Source organism: Malus domestica, chromosome 04 (genome assembly GCF_042453785.1).
Source record: "Malus domestica chromosome 04, GDT2T_hap1".
NCBI classification, from domain to species: Eukaryota; Viridiplantae; Streptophyta; class Magnoliopsida; order Rosales; family Rosaceae; genus Malus; species Malus domestica.
The window spans coordinates 9692128-9713129 of NC_091664.1; the positions used below are offsets into that span (position 1 = coordinate 9692128).

The window sequence follows — 21002 nt, forward strand, 5'->3', positions numbered from 1 at the left end:
TCTAATTAGGTTTTTTATTGCATGTTGCATTCAGAACTGATTCGGCCTAATCCCAACTAAGGGGGTGCAATCAACATTTATTCCCCCAGCACATTCATCATCAATTCTTCGTCAGTTCCTCTACATTCATGAGATTAGGCAGTGCGGAGTGCAGAAACAAAGTTGAAGGATCTAAGTGGCACAGAGAATAAGACATGATTAATTTATAGATCTCTTCATGCATTATCAACGAGCCAATTCAATTTCAAGCCCAGGTACTATCGTTCTTTGCTTTGGTTTTGTTACTCATTTTTTTTTTTTTTATAATTATTATATGTTAGTTTAAGTTTATTGCATTTTTGTCATTTTTCTTTTATTTTCCACACCTTGAGGACAAAGTGTGAAATAAGTTTGGGGGTGGGAAAATAACATTTTAGGTTTTTATTTTTGTGTCGGTTAAAAATTTTCATTCTTGCTAAGTTAATATCCATAAATTATTTTAAACATTAGAACAAATGGACATGGTGAAGATTAATCCCACAATAGAGTCTTTTCTATTTATCGTTGCCTAGACACTAATTCATGAATTATACTTTGAACTTTGCACATCACACCAACATGGTTTGTGGGGAGTGAGATTGAAACACTTGCTTTTAGTCTAAGTTATTTTTAATTTTTGTTTTAAGTAAAGTAAGTTATTATTGTGAATAAGGTAATAATTGTCTCACCCGAGGTTCTGCCTAGTAACCGGGCCAGTCCTGCCTAATCAGCAGTGATTCTCGCGTCAAACGGTAGAGTTTTGGCATGAGGCAGGGTGGTTAGTTGGTTTCGTAGCCTTTTCAGCTCAGGTTAATAAGTCCTTAGGGGTGTTCTACACCTAGTGCCCTAAAGCCCTAGTGGTTTGGGAGTCATTGACCTAAAGCTCGCTACATAGGTTGGATCGAAAGCTTAAGTGAACCGACATTGCACGACCACTACTGTTACTGAAAAAAAAAATAAAGAATAAAAAAAATAAAAAAATAAAAAAAAAAGGGAAAAATATTGAAAAAGAAAGAGAGTTATATTTAAAGTTACTATGTGTGAAATAAATAAGGACGAGAGGTAAGGGTTTTAGTCGAGTCTCCTTAATTATGTTGGTTCACTTTACACCAAAGGAAGTTTGTGAATTCTTTTCTAATTGATTCTAAATGGCTTAGACTCTGTGGTGGGATTGGTTGGAACTTTTGAAAAGATGTTCTAGTTTTTAAAATTTGCTATGGATTGCAACTTTGAAGGTGAAAATTTTTGTCAGTTAATTTTAGCTAGTTAGTTTGTTAAGTTTTTATTTTTGTTTGAGTCTTATTTTGCTTGAGGACAAGCAAAAAGCTAAGTTTGGGGGTATTTGATGAGTAGATTTTATATTATATATTTTACCCTAATCTTAGTATATTTTGGTTAATATATTGGAAGAATTTTGATACTTTGAATTGTATTTTCAATATAGGATTTTCGACTTCCTCTGGAGCAAAACAGGATCAAATGGACGAATTTTGGAGTAATTCCAGTTGGAGGACGTTCGTGAGTCACTTAGCTTGATCGTATCAAAATTTGGGATTTTTCCACCAAGCGGTTATTTTCTGGCGATGAAATAAAGAAGCAGTGTGCAGTGCTGGAAAATGACGTTTTTGGGCTTAAATTGCGTTTTTGGAGCCCAAGATGACCTCAGATGGGTTCGTGGCCTTCTGGAAAAGTGTTCAGAATATTCCAAACATCAAATCCAGCTATATTGGGCCAGTTTTGGAGCAGGTTTTGGGCCAAAACGTGGCTGTTCAGATTTTAGACGAATTTTACTATTTTTATTTAGGGTTTTTATTAATTTTATTTTGCTAGGGTTTGTGTGGTGGCTTAGCAAATATATTGCTTAGCCGTCTACAGTTTTAGAACGCTTTATTTTTATGCAATATTGGAGACAGAGAGCAGTGCTAGGGTTTTGAAGATTTTCTACTTGAAGGTGTTTTCAATCCTTTTCTTAAGAGATATTTCTATGTATTCAAGTATGAATATGCATAACTAATTTCTTTTGCTAGGGCGAAGCCTTGAGCCTTAGCATGAATATGTGATTTTTATTTAATTGCTTATGATTGATTGCATGTGTACTTTGAATTGTTAATCACCGGGATAAAAACTATCTAATTGTCGTAATGCTTGATCACCATTAGGATCTTTAGAAAAGTAATTTGATGTAATTTTGGTCGGAAGGTTCCCTGAAATTGACGCTGGCTTCTTGTGATTAATAATTGTAATTTCTCTTAGGATGAATATCACGTCTTAAGGATTGCATGGTTTTTCAAAGGATTTTCATAAAGCATAATGAGTCTTTTATGTTCAGATTTGATCCGAACGTCCGGACGGGTTGCATGTTAGATATACGTTCTATGTTGGAGGTTCCAAGTAGAATATGAATTAGGAAAATCTAACCTTCAAAGTAGCATGTATAGATCATAAGTAATGGGTAAAAATTCATAGGATTGCTAGGTGATGGTGGAACCCTAGTGCTTTCTTAATTTGATTTTCTCATAACTGTTTTCTTATCTCTAGTCCTAATATTGCAGATTGTTTATTTTAATTCATTAAATTCGTTTTTATTTTAATTAGGTTATAAAATCAATCACTTCAATTTCTACTTTACAATAATTAAATGAAATCTGATTAGTTCGAATTATTTAATAATCCCTGTGGAGATGACCTTGCGAAATCCGTTTATACTACAATAACCTTGTGATTCTTGCAAGTAAAATAGGAGATTTAAGCCCGTTCACATGAGTTGTAAAAATATCCTATCACCTGCACCAATTGCAAAGACGTCCGCGGGTTTAAGGCCACTTTCATCCACGATGGGTGAGCCTAGGAGGTTTTGTTGAGTTTTTGATATATCTTTCATAGATAAAATTGTTACAAGATGCAACATATATGGAAGAAGAAACGTGAAGAAGAGAGCAGGGAACATGGCAGCTAAGCCAACACCATGATGACCTGCAATCCCTCTAAACTTAATCTATTATCTAGCTTTGGCTTTACAGCATGAAGAGCCGAAAGCAATGGATAAAAAAATAGTAGGTGAGGGGGGACCGAAAGTAACAGCTAAGCAATGACAACAAGCTGAGTTGTTCTCCATCACCACTAGACAAAAGCTTGTTATTCTTCTAATATTTAACCCTACTTTTAATAATGACATCCAATACTCCCCCTCAAGCTGGATCCAGTAGGTTGATGGATCCAAGCTTGGAGAGGAGCCTTTGAAACTGATGGGAAGCCAGAGGTTTGGTGAATATATCAGCCAGCTGATCGAAGCTTTTTACATAATGCGTCTGAATCACCTGCGACTGTACTTGTTCACGGATATAATGACAGTCGACTTCAATATGCTTCGTCCTCTCGTGAAAGACGGGGTTTGATGCTATGTGCATGGAAGCCTGGTTGTCACAAAATAAGGTCATTGGTTAAGCTATGAACACACCTAAGTCACATAAAAGTCCTTTTAGCCATATCAGCTCACACGCTGTTGAGGCCATTGCACGATATTCAGCTTCGGCATTTGATCTTGCGATGACAGTTTGTTTTTTGCTCTTCCACGTGACCAAGTTTCCACCAACAAAGGTACAGTAACCAGTGGTGGACTTGCGATCGAGTGTGTTTCCTGCCCAATCAGCATTGCAGTACCCCATGATTTGAGTGTTGTCATTCTTCGCCATGAGCATGCCACGACCAACAGACCCTTTTAAGTAACGTAAGATCCTTTTGACAAGGTTCAGATGCTCGATGGTGGGGGAGTGCATGAATTGACTGGCGATAATTACTGAATGTGAGATGTCTGGTCTGGTGATCGTTAGGTAGATCAGCTTGCCGACAAGCCTTTGATATAAGCTGATATCCGAGAATGGCGTGCCTCCCAAGTCAAGCTTGAGCTTGCTATCGAGAGGGGTAAGTGCAGGCTTAGCATCACTCATATTAGCATCTTTAAGAAGGTCCATGACGTATTTTCATTGATTAAGAAATAGTCCCTTGTAAGAAGATGCCATTTCGATTCCAAGAAAATACTTCAACACCCCAAGATCTTTAACCGCAAATTTTTGTTGAAGTGATTGTTTGAGGGTGGTGATTTCAGCAGCATTATCACCTATAATTATTAAGTCATCCATATATATCAACACAACTAATTTGCTCGCAGCTCTCGTGCGAACAAATAATGATGAATCTACATTACTCCTTTTGAAACCAATACTATGAAGAACGGTACTTAGTTTTGCATACCAAGCACGTGGCGATTGCTTTAATCCATAAATTGACTTATGTAACTTACACACCAAATTAGGCTCCTGGCTTTGAGGGTGTCCTGGTGGCAATCTCATATAGACTTCTTCTTCAAGATCACAATGTAGAAAGGCGTTCTTCACGTCCATTTGGTACATAGACCAACCTTTATTGACGGCAACAGACAATAGGACCCTCACTGAGTTCATTTTTGCAACAGGAGCAAATGTTTCCTTGTAATCCACCTAAAATGTTTGAGTGAATCCTCGAGCCACCAGCCTAGCTTTATGCCTCTCAATCGAACCATCAGAATTAAACTTGATCTTATAGATCCACTTGCAGCCCACTGCCTTTTTTCCTTGTGGAAGTTCGGTGATGCTCCAGGTTTTGTGTTGGTCTAGTGCTTTGAGTTCATCTCTCATTGCTTCTTTCCGCACAACTTGGTTATTAGCCTCATAAAAGTTTTGAGGCTCACTGTGACTTGAAATGTTGTTAAGAAAGGCAGCATGAGATGGAGTTACCTTTTTATACGATACGCAATTTGAAATTGGATGCCTCGGTTTGTATGTGACAAAATCTTGAAACCTTGTGGGAGGCTGTCTATCACGCCGAGGATTGCGTCTAGGTACTGGGAGATTTGTCTCATCCTCGTTCAAATTTTCATCCACACTTTGAGGATTTTCTATGTTGCCGTTGTCATCATCATGCACAGAGTCATCATCATGCACAGAACTATCAGCATGAGTACCTTCATTATTGACTTCAATGAGAGGTGTAGAAGATTCATCAATGTGGTCATGGTTAGCACCTCTGTCATTTAAAACATCTTGAGTATAGATTCTTGGTAGAGGAATTAGGTCTAAGATGCACTCCCCCTGACTTGTGGCTTCATGTGATTTGCTAAAAAAAGGGTTAGCTTCATGGAATTGAACATCTTTAGATACAATTATTTTTCTTAGTTGAGGATCATAGCACTTATATCCTTTTTGTGTTGATGAATAACATTTGAGAGCTCTAGGGTCCAATTTATCTCGATGGTGTGGCTGTATATGAACAAAACAGACACAACCAAAGACTCTAAGATGTGAAAGGTTGATTTTTCTTCCTTTCATGACTTCAAGTAGAGATTTAAACCCCAAGACTCGGCTAGGAAGTCTATTGATGATGTACACAGCCGCCATGACTCCTTGGGACCAAAATCTCTTTGGTACGTTCATTTGTAACATTAATGCTCTTGTTTTTTCCAGTATGTCACGATTTTTCCTTTCAGCTACACCATTTTGTTGAGGTGTGCCGACACAACTTGTTTGATGCATGATACCATGCTTGCTCAAATATAGTGACATGATATGGGACATATATTCGGTGCCATTGTCAAATCTTAAGGTTTGAATTTGAGAGGAAAAATGGTTCTTAACAAGATTGTGAAAATCCTTAAAAACTTCAATCACTTCACTCTTAGACTTTAAAAGGTATAACCATGTGGCTCTAGAGAAATCATCAACAAAAGTTACATAATACTTATAACCATCAAAAGATTCAAACATTGGTCCCCATACATCTGAGTGAACTAGTTCGAAAACTTTACTAGTCCTAGATAAGGATGAGGTAAAAGGCAATCTGGTGGATTTAGACAAATGACATGTTTCACACGAAATTAAATCATTCCCTAAGTTTGGAAACAAGGATGACAAAACAGGTTGGGAAGGATGAGCTAAAGGTTGATGCCACAATTGACTATCTTGGGATGGACTGGACTTGGCTTGAAATCCTCTGGGACTGTTTTTTGATATGTAATAGAGGCCATCTAGGTAAAACCCTTCACCAATCGTCTTCTTGGTGAGGCAATCCTGAAAAATGACATTGTGAGGAGAGAAAATGGCTAAACAATTTAAGGTATTGGTGATTTTCCCACAGATAGAAGTTGAAATGGAAAAGAATGAACATATAAGGCTACTGACTCAATTTTGTCCGACATTAAGTTGATATTTCCCTTCCCTAAAACCTTAGAACTCTCACCATTGGCCGTTGAGACTTGAGAAGGTTTTGAAAATTTTTCAAACTTGTGAAACTTAGAAAAATGGTTGGTCATGTGATCTGTGGCACCCGAATCAACAATCCAAAAATCATGCATCATATTTACATTAAGAGCAGTTTTGAAAGCAGTCATGATACCTTGCATGTCATCTCGGGCCATGTGTTGTGTGTCTGTCAGAAATCCAGCGAACTTGCCTAACAAAGCTACTGAGTTTCCATCTTCAAAACCGACCGTTTGGTCACTCTTAATCCTTTCTTTCTTGCTTTGAAGATACACTGCAAACTCATTTATGAGTGCAGCTGGATTTGCTGTGAAGCTCTTGAGTGCATCAGACCCATGAGAGGTTGAGGCAGTTGCATTGTTGGCTCTGTGTGGTGCACGGTTCAGTCATTGTGAGCCCTTGTTATCCTTCATGAACTCTGGCTTTAATTCTGGATGTAAAATCCAGCATGTCTCCTTAACGTGACCAGTATAGTTGCAGTGTTGGCACTTTAAGTGTGGATTCTTCACTTTGTATTTTCTTTCGTTGGCTATATAAGCCCTTGCTTCAGTTACATAGGTCTTTGTGCCAATGTTCATGACTTTCCTTCGTACTTCTTCACGTTGGATTGTTGCACATACGCTGGTGAAGGAAGGTAGTTCGGGGTTCATGAGTATGTGGCTTCCTAGGTCTTCGTATCCTGAATCGAGGCTTGACAAGAGTTGGAATATCTTGTCTTCTTCTGCCCTTTTCAGTAGCAAGGACGCCTCAGTTGTATGAGGCCGATACATTTCCAACTCATTCCACATGCTCTTCATGCTGCCTAGGAGTTGAACAAAGGGCTTTCATTCTTGTTGTAGGTTGGAAATGTCCTTCTTCAATTGAAACACACGTGCAGCATTGTTCTGGCTGCCATACATCTCCTTGACTGTCTCCCATAGTTTGAATGATGATTCAGAATAACTGAATATTTCAGCTAGTTTACGTTCCATGGAATTTAGGAGCCATGACATAACTAGTTGATCCTTGCAAAGCCAGGTTTCATAAGTTGGTGAGGAAACATCAGGAACTTCGATGCTTCCATTTATGAACCCTAGCTTGGACCTTCCACCTAGGGCAAGACTCACTGCTCTCGACCAAGGTAAGTAATTAAACTCATTTAACAAGACCGAGCTTAATCTTTGATTTGGGTTGACATCCACCTCAGACACGGTTGAGGAGGACGGTATCTGGGAATTTTCATCTCCAAACGAATAAGAATTTTCTTCCGCCATGTCGGAGATGGAAAACGATCAGCTGGAAGAAATGCAGAAGCAGGTTATTTTTCCTGCTCTGATACCATGTTGAGTTTTTGATATATCTTTCATAGATAAAACTGTTACAAGATGCAGCATATATGGAAGAAGAAACGTGAAGAAGAGAGCAGGGAACATGGCAGCTAAGCCAACACCATGATGACCTGCAATCCCTCTAAACTTAATCTATTATCCAGCTTTGGCTTTACAGCATGAAGAGCCGAAAGCAATGGATAAAAAAATAGTAGGTGAGGGGGGACCGAAAGTAACAGCTAAGCAATGACAACAAGCTGAGTTGTTCTCCATCACCACTAGACAAAAGCTTGTTATTCTTCTAATATTTAACCCTACTTTTAATAATGACATCCAATAGGTTTAATACATCAGCGGTAGTCATGATAGCTGATTTAATAGCAGCTGGTGACCAGTCAGGGTGGGTGCTCTTGAGCAAGGCGGCAATGCCACTTAGGTGAGGACAGGCCATTGAGGTACCCGAAATGATGTTAAATAATGCCTTGGGATTCGGATGTGTGACATTGTCCACATTATAAGGCCATGCTGCTAGGATGCTAACACCGGGTCCAATGACATCAGGTTTCAAAATTCCGGGGCTTGCAATGTTTGGTCCTCTTGATGAAAAGGAAGCAACTTTGGGAGCAAGCGCATCTCCGATGACAGTGCCATTGAACAAGATTGTACCTTTAGGTGTTGAGGTTGAACTTATATACAATTTAATTTGCAACCCTGCAGCATAACTCACATGTGTTGCCGGTAGCACGTGAGCTTCAGCCAAGGTGCTAAATCCATCAATCTCTTTGTTCATGAGAATCATGGCTGCACCACCAGCTCTTTTCACTTCTTCCCCTTTGGTAATATTTGTTACTCCTCCACCTGTCTCACACAACACTATTTTCCCTTCAACATTTTTGAGAGACCCTGCCTTGCAAAAAGATGATTGGTTGCCAAATGAGCCTGCATCAACGAGAGGTAACAAAACTGTTTAATCAAAATCTTCAGGCTGGGACAAAGATTTTCCATCAAAATGGTACTGTTTTTCGTCTCCAATCTGCAATCCAGATGTTAATATTCTGTCGGTGGTGCTTGCTCCAACTGTGAGTATCCATGGTGCATCATTTGATAAGGTGCGATTCCAAGGACCCGAATTTCCACCTGCACAGCTGAAAAAAATTCCCTTTTGAATTGCTGCAAATGCACCAATTGCAATTACATCATCATAGAAAGGAAGTGAGGGGCCACCAAGTGAGAGGGAGAGTACGTCAACTCCATCATCAATAGCGACGTCCAGAGCAGCAAAAATGTCAGCATCGGCACACCCAAAGCCTTCGCAGACTTTGTACATTGCCAAGTGAGCATATGGTGCCATGCCAGCAGCTGTGCCATTGGCCTGCCCATACACGCTTGCGCCTTCCACAAACCTTCCGGCAGCTGTGCTAGATGTGTGGCTTCCATGACCAGCTATGTCAAATGGAAATCTTCGTTTTGGTTGGCCTTTGCCTACGCCTATGAAATTTCTTGCACCAATAAGCTTGTTATTGCACAATGTCTCATTGAACTCGCACTTGCCCTTCCATTTTGCTGGAGGAGGGGGCATTCCTTCGTCATTAAACGAGGGATGATCTGGTACAATCCCGGTATCTAAAAGTCCAATTATTACACCTTTACCGTAAGTTGCTGCTTCCCAAAGTCCGGACCCTTGGTGCAACCCCAAGAAGTCAGGAGTATGAGTAGTCTGCAACGGCAGAATTCTTTGTGGACGAGCTGAGACGAACCCTTCTTTTGTTTCCATTTCTCTCACTTCCTCGGGTGTCAGTTTTGCTGCAAAACCTGTCGCTATATTGCGGTATGAATGAACCATTCGCTGGTTCATCTGTTGGTTTGAGCTTGCAATACTTTCAGGCAAGAATGACTGGTACCAACTCCCTAAATCTTCATTCGATTGCGGAGAAAATTTCTGAGAGACCGGCTTTTCAACCCAAACTATATAAGTTTGCATGCTGTTTTTTTTCATCATTTGTCACATCAGCTAGCTGTTCCAGCGCCACTTCATCATAGTCTGCTACTGCTAGTGATGCAAAAAACATAGAAGTTAAACCAAGAAGATAAAAAGCATGCAAGATTATTTGTGCACCCTTTTTGTTCTCCATCTTTACTTTGTGTCAAGAAGAACTTGGAAGTGTAACTTCTTGGTGTTAGTCTACCATTTGAAACACCTATATATAGTAAACAGCGAGAGCGGTTGATGAATTTTGAAGGAACAGGCCGGCATTCTTGCACCGAAGATGACGATTGTCCGAGGTATAGTTGTCAAGGGTGTTATTCGTTGCGACTTGGTAATTTTCGCCTTCTTGTAGGAAACCAGCGATGGACGTTATGTGATAATAGATTAAGAATAATATTGTCTCGACTTTTGAGAAGCACTTGTATTGTATTGTAGTGTGATGCCAACTGGTTTTTCAATTCTTGTTTAAACCTGAATAATATCAATTCAACAACATTAGACAAAATATTAATAATACGCAATAGCCAAACTCGGTAGGTAAAAGTCATTGTTGCGGCTTACGACGATATGTATAAACGACTAGATACCAAAGAAGGAGAGTTGGATATCTATAAACTATCTAGAGCAAGGGAAAAGAAGACAAGGGACCTAAACCAAGTGAGGTGCATCAAGGATGAGGATGGAAAGGTTCTTGCTACAGAGAACGCGGTTAAAGACAGATGGAGAGGTTATTTTCATAATCTTTTCAATGAAGGACATGAAATGAGTGATTCTTTAGGGGAGTTGAGTAACTCAGAAGAGTGTAGAAACTACTCTTTTTATCGTCGAATCCGGAAGGAAGAAGTGGTTGTAGCTTTGAAGAAGATGAAGCATAAAAAAGCAATAGGCCCAGACAATATACCAATCGAAGTGTGGAAACTTTTGGGAGAGACAGGTATAACATGGCTCACTGACCTTTTCAATAGGATTTTGAAAATGAAGAAGATGCCAAATGAGTGGCGAACGAGCACTTTGGTGCCTATCTACAAGAACAAGGGCGACGTACAAAATTGCATGAACTATAGGGGTATTAAGCTAATGAGTCATACAATGAAGCTCTGGGAGAGAGTCATTGAGCATAGATTGAGGCAAGAGACACGGGTTTCGGACAACCAATTCGGGTTCATGCCAGGGCGCTCAACCATGGAGGCAATCTATCTCTTACGAAGATTGATGGAAAGATATAGAGATGAGAAAAAGGATTTACACATGGTCTTTATAGATTTGGAAAAAGCGTATGATAGGGTCCCAAGAGACATTCTTTGGAGGATTTTAGAGAAGAAAGGAGTACGAGTAGCATATATCCAAGCTATAAAGGATATGTATGAAGGAGCAAAGACTGCCGTAAGAACTCATGAAGGACAAACCGAAAGCTTCCCCATAACTGTAGGATTACATCAAGGCTCATCCTTAAGTCCTTACCTTTTTGCGTTGGTAATGGATGAGTTAACAGGACATATTCAAGATGATATTCCTTGGTGTATGCTTTTCGCAGACGATATAGTGTTGATAGATGAAACTCAGGAAGGGGTAAATGCAAAGCTTAACCTTTGGAGAGAAGTGTTGGAATCTAAAGGTCTTCGCCTAAGCCGATCAAAGACAGAATATATGGAGTGCAAGTTCAGTGCAAATGGAGGCCAAAACGAGTTAGGGGTGAGGATCGGAGATCAAGAAATACCAAAAAGCGACCGTTTTCGTTACCTAGGATCTATCTTGCAAAAGAACGGAGAATTAGATGAAGATCTCAACCATAGAATACAAGCTGGATGGATGAAGTGGAAGAGTGCATCCGGCGTGTTGTGTGACCGCCGTATGCCATTGAAGCTCAAGGGAAAATTTTATAGGACGGCAATAAGGCCGGCGATGCTGTATGGCACAGAATGTTAGGCGGTGAAACATCAACACGTACACAAAATGGGTGTAGCGGAGATGAGGATGCTTCGTTGGATGTGTGGGCACACGAGAAAGGATAAGATTAGGAATGAGGATATCCGGGGTAAAGTAGGAGTAGCCGAAATTGAAGGAAAGATGAGAGAAAATCGGTTACGGTGGTTTGGACATGTGCAAAGAAGGCCTACTGATGCTCCGATTAGAAGATGCGACTATGGGACAGAGGTTCAGGGCCGAAGGGGTAGAGGAAGACCTAGGAAAACTTTGGAAGAGACTCTAAGAAATGACTTAGAGTACTTGGATCTAACGAAGGACATGACACAGGATCGAGCACAATGGCGTTCTAAGATTCATATAGCCGATCCCACTCAGTGACTTGGATTTTCCAAGTCTCCAATCGAGAAGTTTTCCTCACTCGGGAAATTAAGGGAACACTACCCCAACCTACATGCTCCACTCAGAAAGCTTCAACATACAAGCTTCAACAAAAGAAAATTCAAAGAACTTAGCGAAGAAGGCTTTGGTGTATTTAACACAATACGTTGAAATGAAGGAAAGCTTATTTATTGATATCCCCGATCAGCTACAAATATGTACATATACATGAGTCAAAATAAACACACAAGACGGAGCCTTCACAAAGGTTGCTTAGGAGAAGTCTTAGCAGTCGGTAGAGCCCCAGAAAGAGAAGGCACCAGAGGGGGATCATTTGGAGCCTCAGTACTGGACAGAACCTTAGAAGGAGGAGGCATCAGAGGTTGATCATTCGGAGCTTCATTACGCGGTACAGCCCCAGAAGACGAAGGCAATAAATGCCTTTGGAACAAACCCACAAATCTCTGATGATCAAGTAAAACCTGACCATCAGTTTCCTTCATCTGGTCAAGCTTCCTCTTCATGTTTGTAGCATAGTCATGTGCGAGCCGGTGCAACTGTTTATTCTCATGCTTGAGCCCTCTAATCTCCTGTTTGAGACTCATCACTTCAGCCGCCAAGGATTCAACTTGGCGGGTTCGAGCAAATAGGCGTTGGGCCATATTAGACACAGAACCTGCACACTGAACACTGAGAGCCAGCGAATCCTTAACAGCTAACTCATCAGACCGTTTGGAAAGTAGTCTGTTATCTTTGGGAGTGAGAAGGTTCCTGGCCACCACCGCAGCGGTCATATCATTCTTCATCACGGAATCCCCAACGGTAAGAGGACCAGTAGGGGAGACGAAGGATGGGCGCCATATGTTGTCTGGAGAAGGCGGGGCTGCCTCTTCAACAAGGTTCAAGTCAAAACGACGGTCGGAGGGGCCAGACATTTTCAAAGGTGTTGAAGAGAGAAGAGGTCGGACAAATCAAGATCTTAGAAGTGCAAGAATGAAGCTTCTACTGGTGGAGATTCAAGTGTGCTTTGGAACTTAATGTCAGCCTCTATAAAAATCTGCACTCGACGGAGCTTCAGAAATCGAAGAGGCGCCTGCTCAGAAATCGAAGAGGCGTTTGCTTTCTCAAAAGCTGGGCTGCTTAGAGATCACGAGGGTTGATCTCAGAAATCGAAGAGGCGTTTGCTTTCTCAAAAGTTGGGCTGCTCAAAGACCACGAAGGCCGATCTCAGAAATCGAAGAGGCGCTCGCTTTCTCAAAAGCTGGGCTCCCCAGAGACCACGAGGGCCGATCTCAGAAATCGAAGAGGCACCTACTTTTCCAGCCTTGTCAGCACCCGTCACACGCACACTCAGCTTTGCAGAAATTATGGGCATTCTGTCGAAGACTTCTGGGGAAGTAGAAAACACATGAATCTTACTGTTCAATCACCCACTTCCCACACGCAACAATAGCTCATGGGTACCACAGATAACTTTGCCAAAGTTCTCTGCCAAAGTTGAGCACGTGAAGCTTGCAGCTCCCACTACATCGCTCTGACCAAGAAGGGTAAAAGAATAGCAAAGAAACAGCACTAACAAAGTTTAGACCCATAAATTTTGAAGGTCTAGCAACCATATTATTACCCACAAGGGTAAAGGAACAGTACCACTGCTGGATAATTGGAAAGTCCCTGTGTGTCAACCTCTGTGCTTCGTGGCAAGGTAGACTAGCAAACATGCCCAACCTTTACTCACATTCGAGAAAACACTCCCAATAAGATTGCTTGCTCCAAAAGCGAAGAGGCACCGTCCTCCGAATCTCGAGAGCCAGACTCCCAACTTGACTACTTTCTTAAAAATCGAAGAGAGGGTAAAGGAACAGTACCATTGCTGGATAATTGGAAAGTCCCTGTGTGTCAACCTCTGTGCTTCGTGGCAAGGTAGACTAGCAAACATGCCCAACCTTTACTCACATTCGAGAAAACACTCCCAACAAGATTGCTTGCTCCAAAATCGAAGAGACACCGCCCTCCGAATCTCGAGAGCCAGACTCCCAACGTGATTACTTTCTCAAAAATCGAAGAGACACTGCTCCCCGAATCTTCGAGAGCCAGACCCCCAGCATGATTGCTTTCTCAAAAATCGATGAGGCATCGTTCTCCGAATCAATCGAAGAGGCGCTCGCTTTCTCAAAAGCTGGGCTGCTCAGAGACCACGAGGGCCGATCTCAGAAATCGAAGAGGCACCTACTTTTCTAGCCTTGTCAGCACCTGTCACACGCACACTCAGCTTTGCAGAAATTATGGGCATTCTGTCGAAGACTTCTGGTGAAGTAGAAAGCACATGAATCTTACTGTTCAATCACCCACTTCCCACACGCAACAATAGCTCATGGGTACCACAGATAACTTTGCCAAAGTTCTCTGCCAAAGTTGAGCACGTGAAGCTTGCAGCTCCCACTACATCGCTCTGACCAAGAAAGGTAAAAGAATAGCAAAGAAACAGCACTAACAAAGTTTAGACACATAAATTTTGAAGGTCTAGCTACCATATTATTACCCACAAGGGTAAAGGAACAGTACCACTGCTGGATAATTGGAAAGTCCCTGTGTGTCAACCTCTGTGCTTCGTGGCAAGGTAGACTAGCAAACATGCCCAACCTTTACTCACATTCGAGAAAACAGTCCCAACAAGATTGCTTGCTCCAAAATCGAAGAGGCACCGTCCTCCGAATCTCGAGAGCCAGACTCCCAACATGACTACTTTCTCAAAATCGAAGAGAGGGTAAAGGAACAGTACCATTGCTGGATAATTGGAAAGTCCCTGTGTGTCAACCTTTGTGCTTCGTGGCAAGGTAGACTAGCAAACATGCCCAACCTTTACTCACATTCGAGACAACACTCCCAACACGATTGCTTGCTCCAAAATCGAAGAGGCACCGCCCTCCGAATCTCGAGAGCCAGACTCCCAAAATGATTACTTCCTCAAAAATCGAAGAGACACTGCTCTCCGAATCTCGAGAGCCAGACCCCCAGCATGATTGCTTTCTCAAAAATCGAAGAGGCATCGTTCTCCGAATCTCGAGAGCCAGATACCACAGACCACTTTTTCAAAGTGCTCTGACAGAGTTAAAACATGTGAAACTGGCAGCTCCCACTACTGTGCTATGACCAAGCAGGGTAAAGGAATAGCATTACTACTTGTTGTTAGGGAGACTCCTATATATGTCGACCTCCATCCCCAACGGACAGGCAGACCTGCAAAAATGCTCAACCCTTCATCATATCTGAGAGGGCACTCCCAACGAAGCCTTTCGAAATATTCAGCTTTCTTTCCCCCCGATAATACCTCTGCAAACAAGCTATACTAGAGCAAGAATATCTCATATCATCAGGGTTAAAAGCAAGAGTATCCCATATCATGCTTTTTCCCTGTCTTTTCCTTTGGCCTTGTTTTTACCTGCAAGACAAGGAGAAAGAGAGCAATCAGTCAGCACTTGGAATCAAGCTTCCAGCCAGGAACTGACTGCCTGGAACCCCTTACCTGATTACTTACCTGGCATTGCTCTTGAGTACTCATCTTCAACATCTTATGTTTCCAGGAAAGATTCCGCATCTGCTTGAGGAACAGATAGGGCAAGTGCGAAGGATACAAGGAAGCATGTGGAGACAAGCGTAACAGCACACGTGCCGATACACCCATTACTCTGTCAAAAGCAAAAGTATCCCATATCAGCAGGGTGGAACGTACTCTAGATTTGATGGACTTGTTTTGACCCTCAAATTCTTCAGTCGGCCTTATACTCTGGAGGAAACCAGAAAACCCTCCAGCTCAGTTCAAGAATAAGCCTGTGGAAAGTTACTTCTTCAAAAGCAAAAGTATCTCATATCATCTCTTCTCATTTTTCTTCTCTTTATCCTTCATGCTGCTGCAAGATGGGGAGAAGGTGAACAATCAGTCGGAGCTCTGATGGCTTACCTTGTCTGTCACCTCTTTCAGCAGACCCCCTAGCTCGGCGACTTGGGGGACTCCTACTACATGGTTTGTATCACGCTTGACCAAGCCTGAGACTACAAGTAAGCTTCAAGTGAAATTGATACATTACCTTGTGCATCTCCACCAGTTAAAGATACCACCCCTGGATGGAGGAAGAGTACTTCCAGAGAAGATGCCACATCTACCTATGAGACAGATAAGGCAAGTCAAGACGACACCACACTCCGATACTTAGAAGTTTCGTGATTACGAGATCATTCTCCCACAATATTTCCTAATGTCATTTGTACTAAATCATTCACTTGTACTCACTAAAGGAGAGCTTGAACCTATGTACTTGTGTAAACCCTTCACAATTAATGAGAACTCTTCTATTCCGTGGACGTAGCCAATCTGGGTGAACCACGTACATCTTGTGTTTGCTTTCCTATCTCTATCCATTTATATACTTATCCACACTAATGACCGGAGCAATCTAGCGAAGATCACAAAAAGCGACCGTTTTCGCTACCTAGGATCTATCTTGCAAGAGAACGGAGAATTAGATGGAGATCTCAACCATAGAATACGAGCTGGATGGATGAAGTGTAAGAGTGCATCCGGCGTGTTGTGTGACCGTCGTAGGCCACTGAAGCTCAAGGGAAAATTTTATAGGACGGCAATAAGGCCAGCGATGTTGTATGGCACAGAATGTTGGGCGGTGAAGCATCAACACGTACACAAAATGGGTGTAGCGGAGATGAGGATGCTTCGTGGGATGTGTGGGCACACGAGAAAGGATAAGATTGGGAATGAGGATATCCGAGGTAAAGTAGGAGTAGCCGAAATTGTAGGAAAGATGAGAGAAAATCGGCTCCGATGATTTGGACATGTGCAAAGAAGGCCGACTGACGCTTCGGTTCGAAGATGTGACTACGGGACAGAGGTTCAGGGCCAAAGGGGTAGAGGAAGACCTAGGAAAACTTTGGAAGAGACTCTAAGAAAAGACTTAGAGTACTTGGATCTAACGGAGGACATGACACAAAACCGAGCGCAATGGCGTTCTAGGATTCATATAGCCGACCCCACTTAGTGGGAAAAGGCTTTGTTGTTGTTGTTGTTGTTGGTAGAAGTTGTTACACGTAGAGACAAATTATAAGACTATACTATGAAGAGAGAGAGTTTTTGATTTATTTCATAGAAAAATGAAGGGTAAATTACACAAAACTACCTCAACTATGAGTCGCACCATAATTTTATACCTCATGTTTTAAACATTGCAACGTCATACCTTAACTTATGAATTCGTTGCAATGTCATACCTCCGTTAGTGATTCTGTCAAATTGGGCGTTAAGTGATGATTTGGCAAATGGAGGGCTCATATATTTTCTAACGTGGCAGTCCACTTGTGCCAGCCATTAAACAAAATTATAAAATATATCATTTAAAATGATAAAATTTTAGGGTAAAGTACAAAAAACTACCTCAACTATTGGTGTCACGACACTTTCATACCTTATCTTTTAAAATTGACAATGTCAAACCTCATCTTACGAATTTGTGTCAATGTTATACCTTCCATTAGTTTGGATTGAATTTCTCAGTTAAATGCTGACGTGGCTTGATCCGGAACCCATTTTCTATTAAAAAATTATTTAAGATTTTTTTAAATATTAAAATAATAAAGAAAAGTTATTAAAAACAACAACAACACTCTCCCCTTCCCCAAAACCCAGGTCGTCCTCTAAAAAACCCAACCGAAGAAAAAGAAGAAGAAGAAGAAGAAGAAGAAGAAGAAAATGAGGAGAAGAAGAAGGAGAAAAGAAAAAAAAAAAAAAAGGAAATTCGTCCATCCCCCAAGTGGGGAGGTTGGGTGTGCAGAGTGGGTGCGAGGAGAAGATGAACTGGGTTGATTTTTTTTTTTTTTAGGTTGCAGGAAGGGGTTTCAGGGGAAGAAGATGAACATGGGGGAAGGATGGAGGGTGGGTGCGGGTGCGAGGGGAAGACGAACTGGATTTTTTTTTTTTTGGGTTGCAGGAATGGGGATTTGAGGAAGAACATGAACATGAGGGCAAGAATGGGGATCTAGGGAAGAACATGAACATGAGAGCGGGTGGCGAGGGTAATCAAATCTGATGGTTTTTGTTTTCTTCTTCTTCCTCCTTCTTCTTCTTTCTGGGTTGCAGGGACGAACATAGGTTTTTTTTTTTTTCTTCTTCTTCCTCCTCCTCCTTCTTTTTGGGTTGCAGGAAGATGGGGAGGGGAAGGACGAACATAGTTTTTTTTTTGTTTTTTTTCTTCTTCTTTCTGGTTTGCAAGAAGATGAGGAGGGGGAGGGACGAATAAAGGTATTTTTATTTTTTTTTACTTTTCTTTATTATTTTAATATTTAAAAAAATATTAAATAATATTTTTTAGTTTTTTTTAGTAATATTTTAATGATTTTTTAATAGAAAGTGGGCCCCGAATCAAGCCAGCATTTAACTGAAAAATAAATGACCAAGTAACGGAAGGTATAACATTGACACAAATTTGTAAGATGAGTTATGACATTGTCCATTTTAAAAGATGAGGTATGAAAGTGTCGTGACACCAATAGTTGAGGTAGTTTTTTGTACTTTACCCAAAATTTGATGTCAAAATTTTTTTTAAAAAAGTGGGCCCCACCCCTTTAAATAACCAAAACCACCATCTTCTCCGACCTACCCTCCGTTCTCTCCGACCTCCCCTCTCAATCTGAAACCAAACCTTGAAACCATTCTCTCCCTCTGTTCAAATAACACTCCTCTTCCGCCATCTTCTTACTCTCCCAATGTACAAAACGCTGTTCTCCTAATTTAACTCCACAGCTTGAATTCAAATCCTCAATCACCGAGTCAACCTGGGCTTTCCAGTTCATAGACAGCTTAATCTCTGCCCTCTTGATGAGCGCATCTCTGTAATCCTCTTTGGTCAGGCTTTTTAGCAGAGAGGGGACAACGCAACGTCAATGGCATCGAGGGCGGAGGTCTTGAATCCCTAAGCGTCGAAGATAACGGCTTCGAGGATATGGGTGGTGGCGTCCTTAGGGTCAAGGATGATGGCCTTCTTGGCCTCATCAAGGGCCTGCTGGGAAAGGGAGGCAGATAAGGAGTGGGAATCGACGGATAGGGACTGGACGAGGAGCTGGGCACTGAGGACGCTTGGCTTGGGCGGCAGGTTTGTTGCGGAAGCGATAATAAAGGTTGGCTAGGAGCTTTCGAAAGATGTTGTTGATGGAGAGGAATACGACGACGATGAGGATTAGGCCAGTTTGGAGGAGAATGTCCTTCGTGATTCGAGACCAATCGATCGGTGCAAATTCAACTGTTTGGGAATTTATGCATGGGAATTAGGATTGAAGGAATACATGAGTGGGTGTTTGGGAATCGGGTTGAGGGAAGATTGGAAGATATGGGAATTGGTTTCAGGGTTTGAATTCATATTGATGAGGAGGTTGGCGAGGGCTGTAACATCCCACATCACCCAGGGGAGTGGATCATGTAAGCCTTATATGTATATTCCCATCTCTACCTAGCACGAGGTCTTTTGGGAGGCTTACTGGCTTCGGGTTCTATTGGAACTCCGAAGTTAAACGAGTTCCCACGAGAGCAATCTCATGATGGGTGACCCACTGGGAAGTTTTTGTGTGAGTTCCCAGAAACAAAACCGTGAGGGCGTGGTTGGGGCCCAAAGCGAACAATATCGTACTACGGCAGAGTCGAGCCCGGTATGTGGTGAGGGCCTGGGCCGGGATGTGACAATTTGGTATCAGAGCCAATCACTGGCTAGAAGTGTGTCGATGAGGACGTCGGGCCCCTATGGGCGGTTGATTGTAACATCCCACATTGCCCAGGGGAGTGGATCCTGTAAGCCTTATATGTATATTCCCATCTCTACCTAGCACGAGACCTTTTAAGAGCTCACTGGTTTCGGGTTCCATCGGAACTCCGAAGTTAAGCGAGTTCGCGCGAGAGCAATCTCATGATGGGTGACCTACTGGAAAGTTCTCGTGTGAGTTCCCAGAAACAAAACCGTGAGGGCATGGTCGGGGCCCAAAGTGGACAATATCGTGTTACGACAGAGTCGAGCCCGGGATGTGGTGGGTCCTCGGGCCGGGATGTGACAAGGGCGGAGGAAGGTCGGAGAAGAAGGTGGATTTAGTGCTTTGAAGAGGGTGGACCCATTTTTTTAAATTTAATTTTTGGCATAAAAAAAATTAATGATTATTGTATATATAATTTCTTAATGGCACAAGTGGACTGCCACGTCAACGAATATATGGCTCCTCCATTTTCCAAATCATCACTTAATGACCAATTTGACAGAATCACTAACGGAGGTATGACATTGCAACGAATTCATAAGTTAAGGTATGACATTTAAAACATGAGGTATGAAATTGTGGTGCGACCCATAGTTGAGGTAGTTTTATGTAATTTACCCAAAAATGAAACAATTATAAGACTATATTATGGAGATAGATTTTTTTATTTATTTCATAGAAAAATGAAACCTTTTTTTTTTTTAACAAACAATATTATCTACACTAAGGGGGTGGAAGATGGCTAAGCTCACACTGAGCTAGCCACAATAATGTGGTTCAAATTCGACTTTTGTAAGAATCAAACCTAACTACCTAAGACCTCTCACTTACAAGTGAAGTAAAATACCATTAGACCGTAATACTAAGTGACAAGAAAATGAAACTTATCTATGTTTAAAAGATGGATCTTTCACTTTTTGTCACCTTTTTTTTTTCTTTTTTTTGGGTACTTCCCTCTTTTTTCTCATATTGTTCCTACCCCTCTCTCTTTCATCCTCTGCTTTTTCATACTATTCGTTGAGGGTGCTTTTTTTTTTCTTTTATGATAACAATTGAAAATTTTTAATTTTTTAATTTTAGTTTTTTTTAAGTGTTTGATTTTGAGATTTTAATGATTTGGATGCATAAATTTTGAAGCTAATCTTTCAGAATTGCTTAAGTTTTGAAGCTAATCTTGCAGAATTGTTGAAATTCTAAAACTGGTATTGTAGAAGTGCATGAATTTTGAAACTGATCATGAAGTGCTAAAATTTTTGAAATTGATCTTCCATAAGTGCAGGAATTTTAAAATTGATC

The 21002-nt window shown here is 41.3% G+C and overlaps 1 protein-coding gene across 1 annotated transcript; it reads right to left on the reverse strand.

The window, feature by feature from the left end:
- Positions 1-7916: 7916 nt before the first annotated feature.
- On the reverse strand, positions 7917-9596 carry LOC103452059 (subtilisin-like protease). The gene is made up of 2 exons (XM_070820148.1): positions 8753-9596; positions 7917-8554 (listed from the first exon to the last, which is right to left on the reverse strand). The coding sequence occupies exons 1-2, from the start codon at positions 9594-9596 to the stop codon at positions 7917-7919; spliced, it is 1482 nt and encodes a 493-aa protein (XP_070676249.1).
- Between the last annotated feature and the right edge of the window lie 11406 nt (positions 9597-21002).